A 17107-nucleotide genomic window follows, 5' to 3' on the forward strand; every position below is an offset into this window, starting at 1 on the left:
CTCCCCTCCTAGGTGGGTTCAGAGTTAACCCTGGCCAGGAACAGTCCCAGGTCAGGGGCTGGCAGGTGTTCCCGACTCCCTTCCCCTGATACAGCACCTGCCTAGATACAGACACCCTACCTCCCACAGGTGCAAACCCCTGGAGCAGCCCCATGTTCTTGCAAGCTCTGAACTCAGAGATCTGAGCTGCTGCTTCTTCTGGTCTGCCTTTATTCCTCTCCCTTCACCATATCTTCCTGGGCTTGTCCCCCATCCTCCTCCCACCACCCCAATCTGCTCAAGCCCTCCCTGGTGCGCCATAGTTAAGTGTGTGTCCTTGTTTGGAGTGGCACCCTCCCCCTGCCTCCAGCCAATCAGGTATGGGCAAAGAAGCAAGGCTGGGGAAACACACCTGTCCCCAGGTAGCAGACATGCCCCATGAATCAGAATATCAGGGTTGGAAGGGACCTCAGGAGGTATCTAGTTCAACCCCCTGCTCAAAGCAGGACCAGTCCCCAGACAGATTTTTGCCCCAGATCCATAATTGGCCCCCCTCAATGACTGAACTCACAATCCTGGGTTTAGCAGGCCAAAGCTCAAACCACTGAGCTATCCCTCCTCACCAAAGGTCTCGCTCTCCCTGTTGGGAAATCGAACCCCAGTCTCCCTCATGACACATGGGGATACTCACCACTATACAAATGAGGAAAGGGACATGGCTAGGTCACATTCAGCAAGCCTGTTTCGTTCAAGTAGGGGGTGCCGACCCCCCCATTTGACCTCTGAGAATGTTGGGTTGCTCCTGCCTCATTGCTCTGTTCTCTTCACCACCACCCCAGGGTTAGGCTTCGGTGCCTCCTCCCTGGGCCTCCCACTGCTTGGGCCCTGCCTGGGGGCCAGGACCGCCACCCAGGTGCTTCCAGTGGTGATCCCCCCATGTGAGCCCGGTACCACTGGGATGTGCTCAGTGGGGGCACACACTGGGTTGTTAGCCAGGTGATGAGCTCTGGCAGGTGTTGTGGCTCTGACAGAATCCCCGGTCCCGCTGACAGATGCCAGTGCCTTGTGGTTGGTAGGCTGTCACCCTTAGCATCAGGAGCGGTGCCAGGGTTTTTGGCGCCCTAGGCGCAGGGCCGGCTCTAGCCATTTCGCCGCCCCAAGCATAGCGGCACGCCGTGGGGGGCGCTCTGCCGCTTGCCGGTCCCGCAACTTTGGTGGACCTCCCACAGGTGTCCCTGCAAGGGTCCGCTGGTCCCGCGGCTCCGGTGGACCTCCTGCAGGCATGCCTGCGGATGCTCCACCGGAGCCGCAGGACCAGCGGACCCTCCACAAGCACGCCTGAGGGAGGTCCACCGGAGCTGCCTGCCGCCCTCCTGGCAACCGGCAGAGCGCCCCGCTGTGGCCTGAAGCCGGCCCTGCCTAGGCGGGGGTCCTTCCCGTGCTCCCAGTTGGCGGCAATTCTGCGGCGGGGGGGTCCTTCTGCGCTCCCGGTCTTCGGGGCACTTCAGCAGCAGGTCCCGAAGCGAGTGAAGGACCCGCTGCAGAATTGCCGCCGAAGACCCAGAGCATGGAAGGACCCCCTGCCGCCGAATTGCCGCCGAGAGCGGCAAAATGCCGCCCTCCCAAGTCCTGGCGACCTAGGCCCTGCTTAGCGTGGCTGCCATATAGAGAGCCCAATGCCTTGAGCAGCTGTGACCCAAAGGGCAGCCCTTGGGCCATCAGTGCCTTGCAGGGGTAGCTGCAGGGCTGGAGGAGGTAGCACCAGAAGGCTTCTGCAGTTGTTCTGGCTGAGATTTCCCTGAGGGGTGCGGAAACAAGGAATTTGGTGCATGGATCCACCTTCTCTTTCCTGCCTCTGCTTCCTGCAGACCTCATTTGGGCTCTATGTGAAGGCAATGCACTTTCTGGTCCTTCCTCCCACCACCAGGCCTGCTAGTGCCTGGCAAATCCAACCCACAGCCCCCGCTAGCCCTGCCCTTGCCCCCACTGACCTCTTCCAGTGCCTGGCAACCCAACCCGCAGCCCCCTGCTAGCCCAGCCCTTGCCCCTGCTGCCCTCTTCCGGTGCCTGGCAAACCCAACCCACAGCCCTCTGCTAGTCCAGCTTTTGCCCCCCCCCAACCTCTTCCAGTGCCTGGCAACCCAACCCACAGCCCCCTGCTAGCCCAGTCCTTGCCCCTGCTGACCTCTTCCAGTGCCTGGCAAACCCGGCCCGCAGCCCCCTGCTAGCCCGGCCTTTGTCCCCCCCCCCCCCCCCCCTTCCAGTGCCCAGCAAACGCGCAAACATGACTCACAGCCACATTCGCTGTCTTTGAATACATGAATAGACATAGTCTTTAAGGTCAGAAGGAACCATTATGATCATCTAGTCTGACCCCCTGCACAACGCAGGTCACAGAATCTCACCCACCCACTCCTGTAACAAACCCGTAACCTATGTCTGAGTTACTGAAGTCCTCAAATCATGGTTTAAAGACCTCAAGATGCAGAGAATCCCGTGCCCCACACTGCAAAGGAAGGCAAAAAACTTCCAGGGCCTCTGCTAATCTGCCCTGGAGGAAAATTCCTTCCCGACCCCAAATACGGTGATCAGTTAAACCCTGAGCATGTGGGCAAGACTCACCAGTCAGCACCCAGGAAAGAATTATCTGTAGTAACTCAGATCCCATCACAGATCATTGGGCAAATTTACCTGCTAATAATCAAAGATCAATTAATTGCCAAAATTAGGCTATCCCATCATACCATCCCCTCCATAAACTTATCAAGCTTAGTCTTGAAGCCAGATACATCTTTTTCCCCCACTACTCCCTTTGGAAGGCTGTTCCAGAACTTCACTCCTCTAACGGTTAGAAATCTTCATCTAATTTCAAGTCTAAACTTCCTAGTGTCCAGTTTATATTCATTTGCTCTTGTGTCCACATTGGTACTAACCTTAAATAATTCCTCTCCCTCCCTGATATTTATCCCTCTGATATAAAGAGCAACTATATCTCTCCTCAGCCTTCTTTTGGTTAGGCTAAACAAGCCAAGCTCTTTGAGTCTCCTTTCATAAGACAGGTTTTCCATTCCTCGGATCATCCTAGTATCCCTTCTCTGTACCTGTTCCAGTCTGAATTCATCCTTCTTAAACATGGGAGACCAGAACTGCACACAGTATTCCAGATGAGGTATCACCAGTGCCTTGTATAATGGTACTAACACTTCCTTATCTCTACCGGAAATACCTCGCCTGATGCATCCCAAGACCGCATTAGCTTTTTTAATGACCATATCACATTGATGGCTCATAGTCATCCTGTGATCAACTAATACTCTGAGGTCCTTCTCCTCCTCTGTTACTTCCAACTGCCCCACTGACCTCTTCCAGTGCCTGGCAAACCCAGCCCCCTGATAGCCCTGCCTGTGCCCCCACTGACCTCATCCAGTGCCAAGCAAACCTGACCTGCAGCCCCCTGCTAGCCCAGCCCTTGCCTCTGCTGACCTCTTCCAGTGCCTGGCAAACCCGACCAGCAGCCCTCTGCTAGCCCAGCATTCGCCCCCCCCGCACCCCCCCCCCGATCTCTTCCAGCTCTGCAAGTGCCGCTCTACCAAGGCCACCAGGGGTCACTGCCTCCAATGGAGAAGAGGTTATTCTAGTGTCTTCACACCTCTCTCTCCCTGTGCGGTCAGCACCTCCTATTGGAAGCACGAGTGTCTCCTGTTCCTCCAACCTGCCCGTTCAGGGCACAGCCTCTCATGGCGCTCTCTGCTGCCAGCCTGCTGCCTTACGGGATGCAGCCCAGGACCTAGCAGTCATTTGCCCGAGTATAGGCTGTAATAGGGTCTCAAGCAGTAACCCCAACCCTCCCCTTCTTATCACCTTCTGCACCAGCAGATGCTCAGCTGCATCTGCTCTGGTTGGGGGCTCGCCCTGCCCCTGCCTTTCACACCCCACACACCTACACCCCACACACACACACATACTCTCCACACAGACCTGCACCCACCCGCACATGCACCCACACACACACATACACCCCCCACACCTATACCCTCGCACACTCCACACACCTACACCCCCCATCCTCACACACATACCCCCCACACACCTGCACCCACTCACACATGCACACCCCACACATACACATACACCCCACCACACACATATACACCCCACACACACCTACACCCCCCCACACCCCTACACATGCACACACACCCCCACACACACATATACACCCACACCCACACACCTACACCCCCTCACACCCCACACACCTACACCCCCACCCTCACACACATACCCCACACGCACACCTGCATCCACCTGCACATGCACCCCCACACACCCCTACCTGCACATGCACCCACACCCTCCCACACACATACACCACACACACACTTACACTCCCCACCCTCACACACATACCCCCCACACGTATACACCCCACACACACTACACCTCCTCACACCGCACATGCACACATACACTTCTCCACCATCTCACACATACCCCCCCCACAGACCTGCACCCACCCGCACATGCACACACCCCCACACACCCCACACACATACACCCCCCCACCCTCACACACATACCCCCACACACACCTACACCCTCTCACACACTTACACCCCCCCCACTCTCACACACATACCCCCCCACGCACACCTACACATGCACACCCCCATATACATACACCCCTCCAAACACACATATACACCACACACACCCCTACATCCCCTCACACTCCTACACTCCCCCACCCTCACACACATACACTCCCCCCCACATACCTGCACACATCCGCACATTCACACCCCCACACCTATACCCCACACACACCTATACCCGTCCACACACATATTCACCCACCCACACCCCTACACCCCTCCATGCACACCTACACCCCCCATTCTCACACACATACCCCCACACATACACACACACACACATTTACACCCCACACACACATACACCCCACACACACTACACCCCCCACACACACACCTACACCCCCTCCCACCTCCATACACACCTACACCCCCACCCTCACACACATATACACCCCCATCCTCACACACATACACCTCCACACACACACATATACACCCCCCACACCAACACCCCCTCACACACACACCCCACACACATATACACCTCACACACAACTACGCCCCCTCCCACCTCCACACACACCTACACCCTCTCACCTTCACACACACACACACACATCACACACATGCACATGCACACACCTGCCCCCCCCACAACCCTACACCCCCTTACCCCCACACACACACATACACCCACACCCACACACACACACACACATACAGAGAAACCCGCACATGCACACACCCACCCCCCACACACACCTACACCCCCTCACTCCCCACCTACATACACAGCTCTATGTTTTGGTTTCACCAGCGCTCCCTTTTCCAGCATTAGTTCCATTAAAAGTTCTCGCTTACTTTTCTATGGAAACATAGCCAAGATTTAAAAGACAGTCATGCCAATTCAGCAAAGCACCCCAGTATTCATCAAAATCGCAGGCTGCACCATGCTGATCACTCCAGTTAGCGCCTTTTGACTCCAATGGAGCAATGGGGGGGGGGGCTCATGTACCAACCTCAGGTGCAGTCAGTGGGGGTTACAGAATGAGCGTCAAAAGAAAATTCCAGCGCATATTCCAACAGTTGCTGGGCTTTGGAGCCCTCTGGCAGAAGCCATACCCCACCGCAGCCATTGACCTTTTCCATTCCCCTCCCCAGCCCCCTGCCAGGTGGGGCTGGGAGTGGCTGTAATACCACCCAGGGCCAGCAGGGGGCACGCTTCAGGGGACATATCTCGGCCTTTTCCAGACCTCTCCTCCAGTTGTGGTACTTTTCAAAAGAGCAGCAATTGTGGCTCCTGCGCCGTTCCCCCGTCCCAGGAGGCGAAGGAAGAGGCTGGAGCACAGGCAGCGTAAGGAGTTTATCTTTTAATGTCAATAAATAAGCAGCTAGAACAGTCTCTTCATTTCCTCCTCTGGGAGCTGCACTTTGGCCTGACAAAATGTTTCCGTCTGTTCAGTTATTTTTTGCATTAAAAAAAACCCCACCCAGTGAGTGAGGAGGTCACTGGGTGTGAGCTGGTAACACAGTGAATGGGCTGAGTGCCCAGCAAGGAAATGGGGGGAAGGTGGGATGGGCAGGGGCTGCTAGGACAGACTAGCAGCTCAAAATGTACAGAAGCAAAGTAGCTAGAAGGCCAGGAGGAGGGCAGGGAGTTTGCAAGAGGGAGCTTCCCCCCATTCTCCAAACGCAGCACACAAACTCCCATGATGTCCACCTCACCCGGGTGGGGGAGGAGAGGGAGGGCTGCTTGCAGCCTTTGGTGGAGGAGAGCAGCTGTTAAATAAGAGGGGGTGACTGAGGTTCATGGGGAGGCAAGGGGGCACCGAGGGGTTCTTCACTGTTGGGGTGAAGATGCAGTTTTTCTAGTGGCCAGAGATGTCACTTCTTCCTCCTCTTCGGGTCTTCTAAACCCACTGTGGGGAGAGATGGGACACATGAGACAAGGCTAGTGCCCAGTCCCAGGTGGCAGGGTTTGTGCCCCAATGGCAGGATGACCTCCAAGGTCTGGTCTCCAGCCCTTTTCCCACCAGTCAAAAAGGCCCAGAATGACCTGCAGTCTGGACCTCAGCACCGCTATCTCGTGGCTCACTGCCCAAACCCCCAGGCAGCACTCAAGCAAAGCGGTCTCTCTCTGGGACAGGACAGGGATTGACTGGTGCTAACACCCAGGGAGGCACTAAGTGGGGGAAAACACATCCACTTAACCAGCAGCTGCTCGGCAGAGATCTCAGCAGTGCCAGGAGCTTCTGTCTCCAGGCCCTACCCTCGCCCCCGCAGAGCAGCTAGGGTGACCAGACGTCCCAATATTTAACTCTTTGTCCCATGTCCCAACCGATGTCCCTATACTGTAGGGTTGCCAGGTCTCCAGTTGGTGTGGAGGTGGCAGGCTCCCTATCTGCCTCCACGCAGCTCCCCAGAAGTGGCGAAATCTCGCTCTGGCTCCTAGGCACAGGGACAGCCAGCGGGGCTCTGTGTCCTGCCCCCACCATAAGCACTGGATCCACAGCTCCCATTGGCCAGGAACCATGACTAATGGGAGCTGCGGAGTGGCGCCTGAGGGCGGAGGCAGTGCGCAGAGCCGCCTGGTCGCACCTCTGCCTAGGACCCAAAGGGAGATATCACTGCTTCCCCAGAGTCGCCTGAGGTCAGTGCTGCTGCGTGCCCCTACCCTGTACACCCTCCTGCACCCCAACCCCTTGCCCCAGCTCTGAGCTCCCTCCTGCACCCAAACTCCCTCCTGGAGTCAGCACCCTGAATCCCTTCCCTCACCCCAACCCCCTGCCCTGAGCTCCCTCCTGCACCCAAACTCCCTCCTGGAGTCAGCACCCCAACCTCCCTCCCACACCCCAACCCCCTGCCCCAGCCCTGAGCCCCACACTTGCAGCAGGGACTGGAGCCAGAACCATGCACTCCTGAACCACAGCTTATGGCGGGGGCTGCAGCAGGGGCCGTATGCCCCCCTCGCAGCTTCCTAGGGCTGTGTGCCCCCCTTCCCCATGGCTCCGGTGGGGGCTGTGAGCCTGCGGCTGCCCACCTCCATGTGTCTCAATATTTTACTCTTGAGATCTGGTCACCCTAAGAGCAACAGCCGGTGGAAAAAAGAGCAACACCACCTGGCTCCTTTGGTGGCAGCTGGAGGATGATGGACGGTGGGGGAAGAGCCCCCTAGCGCAGCAGCAGCACGTGTGACACCCCGTTGGGTCCCCACAGCCAGAGGGCGAGTGGAAGGGAATGGAGAGGCACAGCCAGGGGAAGGGAAGGCAACGGGGGAACCCGGCCCAACCAGAGATCGGCACTAAGGCTCAAATGGCCAACACTATCTGGCCCCAGACCCCAACTGCCAAACTGCATTGGGACCCAGCCAGGAGTAGCTGGTAAAGCAATGAGATTTCACATGCACCTCCCACACACATGCTGCAGCGCCACTGGGGACAGATAGACATGGGGCAGGCAAAGCATGCAGCAAAGGATCGTGGGATACCTGAGACACAGGATCAAGGAGATGGAGGGAAAGGAGATTACACTACAAGGGGAAAGGATAAAAGAAGTCAGCATTAACAGAGCACGGGGAAGGAGGTTGTGCAGGAGAGAGAGTCAGTCCAGACCTGCACATGGGATGGATGGAAGGTGAAACCCATCGAGGGCATGGGGCTCAAACCCACACCAGAGCAGCACAGAGCAGGGGGCAGGGCTCAGCAGCAGTCTGGCCCAGTCCCTTGGGGAGACTGGAAACAGATACTCCCAGATGGTAAAGGGCACAGATTATAACAGGTGGCAGGGACAGATGGGGTAAAAAACAACAGTCCTGACTCTGGTCCTGTTGCTCTAACCACTGTACCCCATTCCCCTCCCAAAGCTGGGATAGAAAACAAGAGTCCTGGCTCTCAGCCCCTCCTGTGCTAACCCACCAGGCCCCACTTCCCTTCCAGAGCTGGGGAGAGAACCCAGGAGTCCTGGCTCCCAGCCCCTCCTGCTCTAACCCACCAGGCCCCACTTCCCTCCCAGAGCCAGGGAGAGAACCCAGGAGCCCTGGCTCCCAGCCCCCCTGCTCTAACCCACCAGGCCCCACTCCCCTCCCAAAGCCAGGTTAGAACCCAGGAGTCCTCACTCCTATCCTGCCATTCTAACCACTAGACCCCACTCCCCTCCCAGATCTTGGATAGAACCCAGGAGTCCTGGCTCCCAGCCCCCCTGCTCTAATCACTGGAACCCACTCCCCTCCCAGAGCCGGGAGAGAAGCCAGGTGTCCTGGCTCTCAGCACCACCTTCTGCTCTAACCACTGAACCCCATTCCACTCCCAAAGCTGGGATAGACCCCAGGCATCCTAGTTCCCAGCCCCCCTGCTCTAGCCCCCAGGGCAGTAAGCAGCTGGCTCTGTGCAGCTTGCTCTCTGTGGTGCTGGGGCTGTTCTGGGCCTGTTTGAGCTGCCCTCATGGGTCTGTTACATGGCAGGTAATGCTGATGGTTCATGGTTAGCAGTATGGAAGGGATGGAGGACAGAGAAGGGGGTGACACCCTGGTGCCAACTGGAGCTCGGGAGGTAAGTCACTGTGCCCCATTGGGCGGGACTGGTATCTGCACAAATTCATGTCCCGGCTCCAGCTGGTGAATCCTGCTGGGAGGCTCTAGGATACCCAGGCCTGCTCCATGGCAGGGATGCAGCCTTACCTTCCAGGTAGTCCCGGGCAATAAATTTCAGCACCTCATCCAGGAGGATGACGGGAAACGAGATCTTCAGCACCATGAGCCAGTGGGTCAGGTCCAGCGGTGTCAGTTTGAAGATCATCTGGGGGTAGGGGAGCAAAGGGGTTGGCGAGGTCATGGGGAGAACAAGGCAGGGGCACATGAGCCTTGGGAAGGGGAATGCCACAACCTTGAGAGCAGGGCTCAGGGTGGGGAAGAAGCAGATGGGAACTGCTACCACTAGTGGGTGAGAGTAACCCTGCCCCCCCACCTGCGCATGGCACGGCACAGCCACCTCAGCAGGGCCACACTTACGGGCAGGGGATCGATGTAGAGGATGACGAAGTGCAGGGACATGGACAGGCAGATGGAGCTAAGCAGCCAGATGTTCACCCAGGGTGGCATGCGCACCAGGGACTGGTTCTCAGACAGGCTGTGCAGAGAGAGCGGCAGAGAGTGAGTGGGTGGCGGGCTGGGCCGGGGGGTGGGGGCGTGGGGAGGGGTCCTTGCCTGTTGAGGGCGTTGCACATCTCTATGGTGACCAGCACAGACAGGGCCATGGTCATAGGCACAGGCGACTCAAACACTTCACAATCCAGCCCCTCGAAGTCCACGTTTTCCTCTGTGCACTGCATGAAATGGGACTGGGGGGAAGATGGGGGTCAAAATGCAGACAGCACAGTGCTGCCAGCCAAACTCCTTTCCTGCACAGCCCCTCGCGAGGGACACAGAATCCCCTTCCCCCCAAGCACATGCCCCCCCAGCTCTGCGCTGGGGCCAGCACTGACGGCTGGGAAGAGCGTCCAGCTGAGCCCGCCCCACACACACTCAGCACAGGCCCCCCAGCTCCATGCTGGGGCATTGGGGCCAGCACTGATGGCTGGGGAGAGCGTCCAGCTGAGCCCTCCCCCACACACACACACTTAGCACAGGCCCCCCAGCTCTGCGCTGGGGCATTGGGTCTAGCACTGATGACTGGGAAGAGCGTCCAGCTGAGCCCTCCCCCCACAGATACACATAGCACAGGCCCCCCGGCTCTGCACTGGGGCCAGCTCTCACCAGCTGGTGATAGGAGACGCCAGGACCATCCTCTGCATAAAGGAACCACCAGGCAGCGGCACCCACTGTAGCAGCTCCAACATAGCCTGTGAGCAGAGCAGAGGCGGAAGTGTGAGTGCATGGCAGAATGGGACGGAGTTTTGCGGGAGAGGGTGGGAGGTCTTTACCGCCAATGGCCATGTAGCGGAAGAAGAGCCAGCCACTGATGAGGGGCTCCTTGGGGCTGCGGGGCGGCTTGTCCATGATGTCCAGGTCCGGGGGGTTGAAGCCCAGGGCAGTGGCCGGGAGCCCATCAGTCACCAGGTTCACCCACAGCAGCTGCACGGGGATCAAGGCTTCTGGAAGGCCCAGGGCAGCTGTGAGAAAGATACTGTAGGGAGAGAGGAGGAGTGAGAGACAGAAGAGTAGGCAGAGTTGGTGTGTTCGGTGGGGGAGTGAGCAAGGTGTCCAGATCCCCAGGATCAGTGTGACGCCCCCAGCTTTGCAGCAGTCTCTAGGGGTCCCCCTTCAGTGTGTCAACCCCCTGGGGTCTCCCTCTCCCTCCAGGTCGGCCACGCGGCCTCACTACCTCCTTGGACTGAACCTCCGGGCTGCAGGTTCTTGCTTCCCCCATGAGCTCTGCCCAGCGAGTCCCATTGAGCCAGAGCATGGCAGAGATGTGCCCACGCTGCCGGGATGGTGCATGGCAGGGACAGTCCCACAGCGCTGGCGTGCAGTGGGGCATGTTAGTCAGCTGGCCACAGCACAGGGAGCCCTTACGGTAGCGCAGAGGGGTGCAGGTTACAGCCCAGTCTGTTCTGCTCAGCCCAGAGCCCCGCCAGGCTGTGGGGAACCCCTTGGGGCAGGCTCTGTCTGGGAAGGCTGGCATGGCTGGGGGAGGGGAGGGTCCAGGCTGGCGTGGCTGGGGGAGGGGAGGGCTGGCATGGCTGGGGGAGGGAAAGGGAAGGCTGGCATGGCTGAGAGAGGGGAAGGGAAGGGCTGGCGTGGCTGCAGGGGAGGGGAAGGGTGGTGTGGCTGGGGGAGGGGAGGGGAAGACTGGCTTGGCTGGGGGGGAGGGGAGGGAAAGGCTGGCTTGGCTGGGGGAGGGAGAGGAGGGGAAGGGAAGGCTGGCATGGCTGGGGAGAGGGGAGGGGAGGGAAAGCTGGCATGGCTGGGGGAGGGGAGACTGGCGTGGCTGGGGAGAGGGGAGGGCCCAGGCTGGCGTGGCTGGGGAGAGGGGAGGGCCCAGGCTGGCGTGGCTGGGGTAGGGGAGACTGGTGTGGTTGGAGGAGGGGAGGGGAAGGGAAGGCTGGTGTGGTTGGGAAGAGGGGCGGTCCCAGGCTGGCGTGGCTGGGGGAAGGGAGAGGAAGGCTGGCATGGCTAGGGGAGGGGAGACTGGTGTGGCTGGGGAGGGGAGGGTCAGGGAAGGCTGGTGTGGCTGGGAAGAGGGGAGGTCCCAGGCTGGTGTGGCTGGGGGAGGGAAAGGGTGGCATGGCTGGGGGAGGGGAGGGGAAGGCTGGCATGGCTGGGGGAGGGAAGACTGGTGTGCCTGGGGGAGGGGAGGGGAAGGGAAGGCTGGTGTGGCTGGGGTAGGGGAAGGGTGGAATGGCTGGGGGAGGGGAGACTGGCGTGGCTGGAGGAGGGGAGAGGAAGGGAAGGCTGGTGTGGCTGGGAAGAGGGGAGGTCCTGGCTGGCGTGGCTGGGGTAGGGGAAGGGTGGCATGGCTGGGGGAGGGGAGGAGAAGGCTGGCATGGCTGGGGGTGGATTGATGGGACAGGATGGTCGCAGTCAGGGGCGGGGCACTCACCAGACGACCTCGCCCACATTGGAGGAAATGAGGTAGCGGATGAACTGCTTCATGTTGTTGTAGATGGCCCTGCCCTCCTCCACAGCGGACACAATGGTGGAGAAGTTGTCGTCAGCCAGGACCATCTCGGAGGCCGTCTTGGCCACGGCTGTGCCAGAGCCCATGGCGATGCCAATTTCGGCCTTCTTCAGTGCAGGGGCATCATTCACCCCATCGCCTGTCTGTGTGTGAGTGTACAGTAAGCCACTGACTGTGGGATCCCCAAACACCGCTGACCCCCGCATCCCCAAGCACACAGACCCTTAGCACAGCCTCTCTCCCCCTGCCACGGCAGGGACCCTCTTACCTTCCCTCGCTCTCTGCCCCCACCCCAGTGATCCTGTCCTCACCCCCCTGGAGTCCCCCCTCACCATGGCTGTGATTTCATCAAAGGACTGCAGGAACTCCACGATCTTGGACTTGTGGGCGGGCTCGACACGGGCGAAGCAGCAGGCCCGCTTACAGGCCTCACGCTGCTCGGCGGGGGGCAGGTCATCAAATTCACGGCCTGTGTAGGCCCTGCCCATCACCTCCTCATCCTCAGTGAAGATCCCGATGCGGCGGCAGATGGCAATGGCTGTGCCCTTGTTGTCTCCTGTGATCATGATGACACGGATGCCGGCGTCACGGCACAGCTGGATGGAGCCCATCACCTCCTTCCGGGGTGGATCCAGCATCCCCACGCAGCCCACAAAGGTCAGGTCCACCTTGGGGGGGGGCATTAGCACATGGTGGGCCCATAGCAACCCTCCAACCAGGTCCCAGCCAACCCCCATCCCCCAATCAGCCCCAATCCCCCCACCACACCCCAGCCAACCACTGCCACATCCCCCAACCCACCCCAATCAACCCCCATCCCCCAACCACCCCATCCCCCAACCGTGCCCCAATCCCTCCAACTACCACTGCCTCATCCCCCAATCCATCCCCAAGAAACCCCCATCCCCCAACCATGCCCCAACCATCCCCATCCCATCCCCAATCTGCTCACCACACCCCAACCAGCCACTGCCCCATCCCCCAACCACTCCACAACCAATCCCCATCCACCAACCATCCCTGCCCCATCAACCAACCATGTCCCAACCAGTCCTCCAGCCCTCAACCATGCTCTAACCAACCTCCACCCACTCCCACCATCCATGCCCTTAACCATACTCCCATCCCCCCAACAACACCCGCACTCTCCCAACCAACCCTCACCCCCCATCTCCCAAACACACTCCAACCCATTCCCTCAACCATGCCCCCCATCCTCATCCCCAATCACCCCCATCCTAATCCCTCCAACCAACCCCTGCCCCATCCCCTAACCACACTCCAACCACCTCTGCCCTATTCCCCCCAACCAGACACCCACACTCACCCCCAAATCATGCCCCAACCACCCCTCCCCCATTCCCCAAACAAACAACCCCCAGTCACCCCACTCCCACCCCCCAACCAACCCCCGGTTCCATCTCCCCAAACCCTCCCCCAAACAAGCCCCACCTGACCCTCTCCAACCACTGCCCCCCCCTCAGACCCTGGGGGGGAGGTCTGAACCTGACCTCATACTCAACAAACTTGGTGGAGTCCTCCAGCACCATGTCCTCTCTCCTGGGGGGGGTGTCACGCGTGGCCAGGGCCAGGCAGCGCAGTGTATCTCGCCCCGTCCCCCACTCCTTGATGACGGTCAAGATCTTGTCCTTCACCAGGGATGTGAGGGGGACACGGGTGGTGCCAACTCGGACATAGTTACAACGGTCGATAACCCCCTCAGGGGCACCCTTTGGGAGCAAGAACATGAGCGAGAGAGAGAGATGGACAGACGTACGGACGGACGGAAGGATGGACAGATTGAGGTGGAGACAGAGCGAGAGACGGACGGACATAAAGAGAGGCGGATGGACAGAGCGCAGTGGGGCCAGAGCAAGAGACAGCAGGACAGAGCACGAGACAGCCGGACAGAGCAAGAACAGGACAGGCCCAGACAGATGGCGCTTTGGGAACGGGCTGCACTGGACAACTCAGTTCTCCACTGGCAGGAGCTCACCGGGAGACACAGGGAAGCTGGTGCTCAGAGGCCCCTTCTCAGAATTGTGGGGCCACGTGTCTCCCCCTGCTGACAAGCTAGGCCTAGCCTAGTAAACAACAGGGGCATTCCAAAAGGATTTGGATAAAAGACAGAGCATCCAACCCACCATATCTCTGTGACACTGGGCACCCTGGTTAACATGGGAATGAGAGGTGTCTGAGGAGATAGCCGGGGCACCCTGGTTACCATGGGAATGAAAGGAGGCGGCTGGGGTTACCCAGGCACCCTGGTTACCGTGGTAACGAGAAGAGGCAGCTGGGGGATACCCAGGGTATGGGAGCCTGGCACTGACCTTGATGAACATCTTGTTGCTGACAGCTGCGCGGGAGGCCTTGGCAGGGGAGCAGTATACGGACATGGACTTCCTGTCACGGGAGAACTCCAGGGTGAATTCCTTCTTCATCAGCTGCTTAATCACCTGGAGGGGCAGAACAGGGGCTAATGGGGGAGCAGTGACCTCCCAAAAAGCACTGGACATGGAGCTCAGGGCAGCTCCTTCTCCCTGACTCAGGGACCATAGGGAAAATGAGACCAGACCAGGAGAGTGTGTTCCCCTGGGGAGCCCAGCACAACATGCCTCCTGCTGGGCCAGGCAGGGGGGCAGAGTGGGTGGGCATGTGTAGTAGGGGGGCAAATGCACAGAGCTGCAGGCATTGGCATGGTGGAGAGGGGGCACTGGGAGGTCATGGAGGGGGCAGTGAGGTGGTATCTGGGGCAAAGGTCCTAGTAGATGAACACTTACAGAGTTGCAGGCATTGGCGCGCTCCACCTTGGACAGGGTCCGCACATCTGTGTTGAAAACATTCATCTTCTCCACCAGGCAGGTCAGCGCCGTCTCGGTGGCTTCCCCCACCTTCTCATAGGCACCCTTGGCCTGGAAGTACATACAGGAGGTCAGGGACGGGCGTGTCCAGGCAGCAAGGTGGGCATGCGGGATCTGGGTAATACTGGCAGGTGGACAGCGAGATGGGGAATGCAGGTGGCCCTGGAAGGGATGGCACTAGACCAAATGTTACCACATGAGAGGAGCATCTTCAGCACCCACACCCTCCCGCATTTGTTAAACTTCTGAATACCTTATATTTTATTGCATTTCTAAACCATTTCACAACTTTGAGGTACAATGTGTATGCATGACTTATCCCTGTCATATAAGACAATAAATTTGCACACTAGGATCTGTAAAATCTGTATTTATTCATGTGATATATAGGCAAATAAACAAAATTGTTTCCTCTAAACTTATAGAAACTTTTTAATTTTAAGAATAACTGAAATGTACTAACATCAAGAAATTGAACTGTGCACTGATATTGGGTGGACCTGTATTAAATAGTGTTACAGTAGTTGACAGGGTTAGAATGTTAACCCTAGTATCAGAGGGGTAGCCATGTTAGTCTGGATCTGTAAAAAGTGACAAAGAGTCTTATGGCATGCATCTGACGAAGTGGGTATTCACCCACGAAAGCTTATGGTTCAATATGTCTGTTAGTCTATAAGGTACCACAGGACTCTTTGTCAATGTTAACCCTAGTTCTTTGGTTCAACCAGTCGCTTTTCTTGCTTTTGCCCTTGCAAACTGAAGCACAGTGTCAGAGAGATCCAAAGACTGGCCAATGGTATTTTCAAGGGATAAAACAGCAAGCGATGTCAATCTCTCATTGGCCGTCATCAACTGAAGATATGTTTTAATGAGCCTGAGCTTTGAAAAGCTGCACTCACCACTCATAACTGTGATCGGCAGCATGAGCAGATTCCTCAAAGCTATCCACACATTAGGAAAAGAGTCATTTAGCTCTACATCATGAATGAACTGGAGAAGTTGGAGTGGAGAGCACTTCCCAAGTGGTAAAATGTTATGGATGTTGTCCAATTTGACATAGAGGTCTTTGTCATTGATGTCCAAGTATTCCCCATGTGTCAGCGTATGGTGAAGGTCCGTACAATTGATCAAGAGTATTTTCCTGTCCGCCAGCAGGTTATTAAGGTCATACAACCCCCGCACCCCCAGATTTTTTCGTGGTGCTTCATTTGTCCAAACCTTTCTTCATTGGACACTCAAGCAGTGTCAATGAGTGAGCAAAAAAATTCCCCCTTGAATTTTTCTTCTGAGCATCCCATCACTTCATCTCTACCCTTGTAACCAAACTGTCTCTTCTTCCGGTGAATACGAGTTTCCTTTAAGACAAGCTCAACTCCTAAGTTTTCTGCCATTTCTTTGGCAGCAGTGATGGCATCTTCAAATCCTTGGTCTCTTTAGGGCACAGCGAAATCAAGGCAGCTTCTTATCAAAGTAGTAGCGATTGCAATGTCCATTGATTGAGTTTCTAATGCCATGCTTACAATGTTTGCTTGGAACAGGGTATCGTGCCAAACCACAACTGAGACCAGACATTTGAAGTCAGTGATCTGGTTTGCCAGGCTTTGCACCTCATGCTGCATTCTGGTCTTGGCTTTACTCGACTGCACCAGTTCCATCAGGCATTGTAAACCTCAGTCACTTGGTACCTCACTGGCCTCACACTGTCAATGCGACTCTCCCGGTGAGTGTCACTTAGCAGCTTCACCGTCAGATTCATAACATTGTCCGTGAGGATCTTCCACCTGATAGCTGATTCTGAAAACCAGACGTATATCCTTTGCAGTACTCCAAAGAGAGATACTGAATGTAAAGATGACAATGCTGCATCTGATATAACCAGGCTGAGGGAATGGCAGCCACAAGGCATGAAGAAAGCCCTTGGATTCAGTGCAAGGATCCTTTCATGGACACCATTTTTTTCTTCCCTTCATGTTCTTGCCATTATCATAGCTGTGGCCACAGCAGTCCTGAAGCTTTCATAGAATCATAGAAGATTAGGGTTGGAAGAGATCTCAGG

At 57.3% G+C, this 17107-nt stretch overlaps 1 protein-coding gene and 1 long non-coding RNA gene across 2 annotated transcripts in view; both read right to left on the bottom strand.

Moving 5' to 3' along the window:
* Positions 1-1664: 1664 nt before the first annotated feature.
* LOC127052340 (uncharacterized) lies at positions 1665-4445 on the bottom strand. Its single transcript, XR_007774736.1, has 3 exons — positions 4265-4445; positions 3463-4161; positions 1665-2164 (listed from the first exon to the last, which is right to left on the bottom strand). It is a non-coding gene; the product is annotated as an uncharacterized LOC127052340 (long non-coding RNA).
* A 1487-nt stretch (positions 4446-5932) lies between these two features.
* The window catches only part of ATP2A1 (ATPase sarcoplasmic/endoplasmic reticulum Ca2+ transporting 1), a 30920-nt gene continuing 19745 nt past the window's right edge, over positions 5933-17107 (bottom strand). Inside the window, exons 12-23 of the mRNA XM_050955901.1 lie at positions 14971-15102; positions 14521-14646; positions 13702-13920; positions 12523-12858; positions 12113-12333; positions 10494-10696; positions 10327-10412; positions 9778-9911; positions 9583-9700; positions 9253-9370; positions 8065-8106; positions 5933-6496 (exon numbers count right to left, since the gene is read on the bottom strand). Of these exons, the coding sequence (XP_050811858.1) occupies positions 8102-8106; positions 9253-9370; positions 9583-9700; positions 9778-9911; positions 10327-10412; positions 10494-10696; positions 12113-12333; positions 12523-12858; positions 13702-13920; positions 14521-14646; positions 14971-15102 (1698 nt within the window). The 3' untranslated portion in view covers positions 5933-6496; positions 8065-8101. The remainder of the gene's footprint in view (positions 6497-8064; positions 8107-9252; positions 9371-9582; positions 9701-9777; positions 9912-10326; positions 10413-10493; positions 10697-12112; positions 12334-12522; positions 12859-13701; positions 13921-14520; positions 14647-14970; positions 15103-17107) is intronic.

Source organism: Gopherus flavomarginatus, chromosome 5 (genome assembly GCF_025201925.1).
Source record: "Gopherus flavomarginatus isolate rGopFla2 chromosome 5, rGopFla2.mat.asm, whole genome shotgun sequence".
Classification (NCBI taxonomy): Eukaryota; Metazoa; Chordata; order Testudines; family Testudinidae; genus Gopherus; species Gopherus flavomarginatus.